Raw genomic sequence first — 3,511 nt, forward strand, 5'->3', positions numbered from 1 at the left:
TTGGAAAATGTAATGTAACTTATTATACATTTCTTTTCTAACTGCCACTAAATTTTGAGAGACTCAGGCAATAAGACAAATGTTAACACAAGTCCATATTTAGAGTTTATGTCTAAACATTAAATAATGCAGACCTTTAAAATAGTAAAGTGAATCAGAGTCCATCTGCTTATCTTAAAAGCATTTTCAAACAGACATGATTGGAAAATCTATACAAAAATTAGGTTTTGTGACTAACCTAAGCAGAGTACCTAGGAAAAGTGTGGAATAATTGTGTTTGAATTCATGTTTTTTATAATTTATTCTTTTAAATTTCATTTTACGGGGAAATCCGGGGTCTGCCACTGCCGCCACTGGCCCGGGCCCAGCCTGGGGTCCCCCCCTGTAGTCGCCGCGGTCCCGGGGAGAGGCACCCGCCCCCTGTTCGGGGGGGAGGGGGCGCCGCGGGCTCGGGGAGCACGGACGGCCCCTACCCATGAGGCCCTGATGGAAAACACAAAGGATCTGAGTCGGAAGAGTCACTAGAAGTCACCCAAAGTAGCCGCCCCTGCCCAGCTTCTGACAAGTGACAGAACATTCTTCACAATCCAAAAGAAAAAGAAGACTCGTTCGGGATGTTTGACGGCTATGATAGCTGCAGTGAGGACACAAGTAGCAGCTCCAGCTCCGAGGAGAGTGAAGAAGAAGTTGCTCCTTTACCTGCCAATCTCCCAATTATCAAAAATAATGGACAAGTCTACACATACCCAGATGTGTTTCTTGTTCAAGAAGTTACTCGTCGAACTCTAAGAAGGCAAGCATTCTGGCCAGACTTCAGGGTAAGCCTCCAACAAAAAAAGCAAAAGTTCTTCAGAAACAACTTTTAGTTGCTAAATTAGCTGCCTATGCTCAATATCAAGCTACCTTGCAAAATCAAGCAAAGACAAAAGCAGGTAATTCTGTCTCTGTGGAAGGCTTCAGCTGGGGTAACTACATCAACAGCAATAGCTTCATAGCAGCTCCAGTTGCCTGCTTTAAGCATGCACCTATGGGGACCTGCTGGGGTGATATCTCAGAAAATGTAAGAATAGAAGTTCCCAATACAGACTGCAGTCTACCTACCAAAGTCTTCTGGATTGCTGGAATTATAAAATTAGCAGGTTACAATGCCCTTTTGAGATATGAAGGATTTGAAAATGATTCTTCTCTAGACTTCTGGTGCAATATATGTGGGTCTGATATTCATCCAGTTGGTTGGTGTGCAGCCAGTGGAAAACCTCTCGTTCCTCCCAGAACTGTTCAACACAAATATACAAACTGGAAAGCTTTTCTAGTAAAAAGACTTACCGGTGCCAAAACTCTTCCTCCTGATTTCTCACAAAAGGTTTCAGAGAGTATGCAGTATCCTTTCAAACCTTGCATGAGAGTAGAAGTAGTTGACAAGAGACATTTATGTCGAACAAGAGTAGCAGTGGTGGAAAGTGTAATTGGAGGAAGATTAAGGTTAGTGTATGAAGAGAGTGAAGATAGAACGGATGACTTCTGGTGCCACATGCACAGCCCCTTAATCCACCATATCGGATGGTCTCGAAGCATAGGCCATCGATTCAAAAGATCTGATATTACAAAGAAACAGGATGGACATTTTGATACACCACCACATTTATTTGCTAAGGTAAAAGAAGTAGACCAGAGTGGAGAATGGTTCAAAGAAGGAATGAAATTGGAGGCTATAGACCCATTAAATCTTTCTACAATATGTGTTGCAACCATTAGAAAGGTGCTGGCTGATGGGTTCCTGATGATTGGGATCGATGGCTCAGAAGCAGCAGATGGATCATGCAACCTCTCCTTCTATTTTCCCTGTGGGTTTCTGTGAAATTAACATGATAGAACTGACTCCACACAGAGGTTACACAAAACTTCCTTTTAAATGGTTTGACTACCTCAGGGAAACCGGCTCCATTGCAGCACCAGTAAAACTATTTAATAAGGATGTTCCAAATCACGGATTTCGTGTAGGAATGAAATTAGAAGCTGTAGATCTCATGGAGCCACGTTTAATATGTGTAGCCACAGTTACTCGAATTATTCATCGTCTCTTGAGGATACATTTTGATGGATGGGAAGAAGAGTATGATCAGTGGGTAGACTGTGAGTCCCCTGACCTCTATCCTGTAGGGTGGTGTCAGTTAACTGGATATCAACTACAGCCTCCAGCATCACAGTCATCAAGAGAAAACCAGTCAGCTTCCTCAAAACAGAAGAAAAAGGCTAAGTCCCAGCAATACAAAGGACATAAGAAAATGACCACATCGCAGCTGAAGGAGGAGCTGTTAGATGGAGAGGATTATAGCTTCCTCCAAGGAGCATCTGACCAAGAAAGCAATGGCTCTGCTACCTTCTACATCAAACAAGAGCCATGAGGTGGCTCAGAAACTAGGGGTGGGAGGGACTGTTTTACAGGACAGATTTGTAGTCATCCAGCTGTACAGCAGGCTATTCTACTGGGACATTTTGCTAAACACAGAAAAGTTCAGTTCCAGATTTTTCAGGTGGGGGGGAAACTATTTTGGTGGGGGGGAATTTTTCAATTTATAAAGATGGACAATTTTTGTGTTTTATTTGAAGCTTTTGAAAGAATTTTGTAATATTTTCCAAGTTTGGATTTATGTGCATTGTTAACAAGAACTGAAATTCTAAATTTTTTGGTAAGATTAAAGTTTAGGTAGCAGGATTGAAGGAAATTATTAAGAAGGATATAGCTGTAAATGCAAATGAACTGTCATTACAAATGAACCTTTTTGGTACCTGTTGGGAGATTTTTGGATTTTAGAGTTAGGCCAGTCACATCTCCAGCTTCCCTTGCTGCAGAAATATGCAACTGAACCCCTCACAGAGGGCTCATCACCATGTAGATCACGGAAGGGGTCATTAATTGTGCTCGCTGACATTTTATTGCAGCCCATTTAAATGTTGGTACAGAAATTTTTTCATTCTGCTAAAATTTATTTGGAGTTGTATATGAAACTAGGAGAACCCTGGATGCTTTTATATGCTCTCCTTCACATAAAAAAGATAAACTTTTCTAACACTAAGGTGTTAAACTGGAATGATTGACAAGATACACAGGATCTCAGTCTATATAAGGGGTTGGGAAAATGAATATTTTCCTAAGTTTATTCTATTTTCCTTGCTAGAAAACATCCCATAAAAGGGATATTCTTATCAAACCTCTGCCATTTTTCTCCATCTGAGAGAGAGCAACTTAATGTCACCACACCTGAAAACAGATGTTTTGTATTACCAAGGGAATCAGATGAAAAAATTGTTAACCAGAATAAGTTTAGATTTCAGAATCATTCCAGTACCACTTTTAACTGTCCTGGATTTGTTAGAAACTGGTTTGCAAAAAAAACTTAATTTTCTTAAAATTCCATATGTACACACATATTATGAGTTTTCCTTAATTGTAGTTGGAATTTATTTTAACAATAACTGATTTGGACCATTTTAAACATTCCCTATTTTA

The 3,511-nt window shown here is 40.2% G+C and overlaps 1 protein-coding gene across 1 annotated transcript; it reads left to right on the top strand.

Annotated features, from left to right (window-relative positions):
- The first annotated feature begins 399 nt into the window (after positions 1-399).
- On the top strand, positions 400-2,508 carry LOC121137038 (MBT domain-containing protein 1-like). The gene is given in 3 exon segments (XM_040738825.1): positions 400-750; positions 753-1,815; positions 1,817-2,508. Coding segments are annotated over 3 exon segments (1,788 nt in total). The 5' UTR covers positions 400-614; the 3' UTR covers positions 2,406-2,508.
- The last annotated feature ends 1,003 nt before the right edge of the window (positions 2,509-3,511 follow it).

The sequence above is a fragment of the Mesocricetus auratus genome, unplaced genomic scaffold, assembly GCF_017639785.1.
Source record: "Mesocricetus auratus isolate SY011 unplaced genomic scaffold, BCM_Maur_2.0 Super-Scaffold_100676, whole genome shotgun sequence".
Lineage (NCBI taxonomy): Eukaryota > Metazoa > Chordata > Mammalia > Rodentia > Cricetidae > Mesocricetus > Mesocricetus auratus.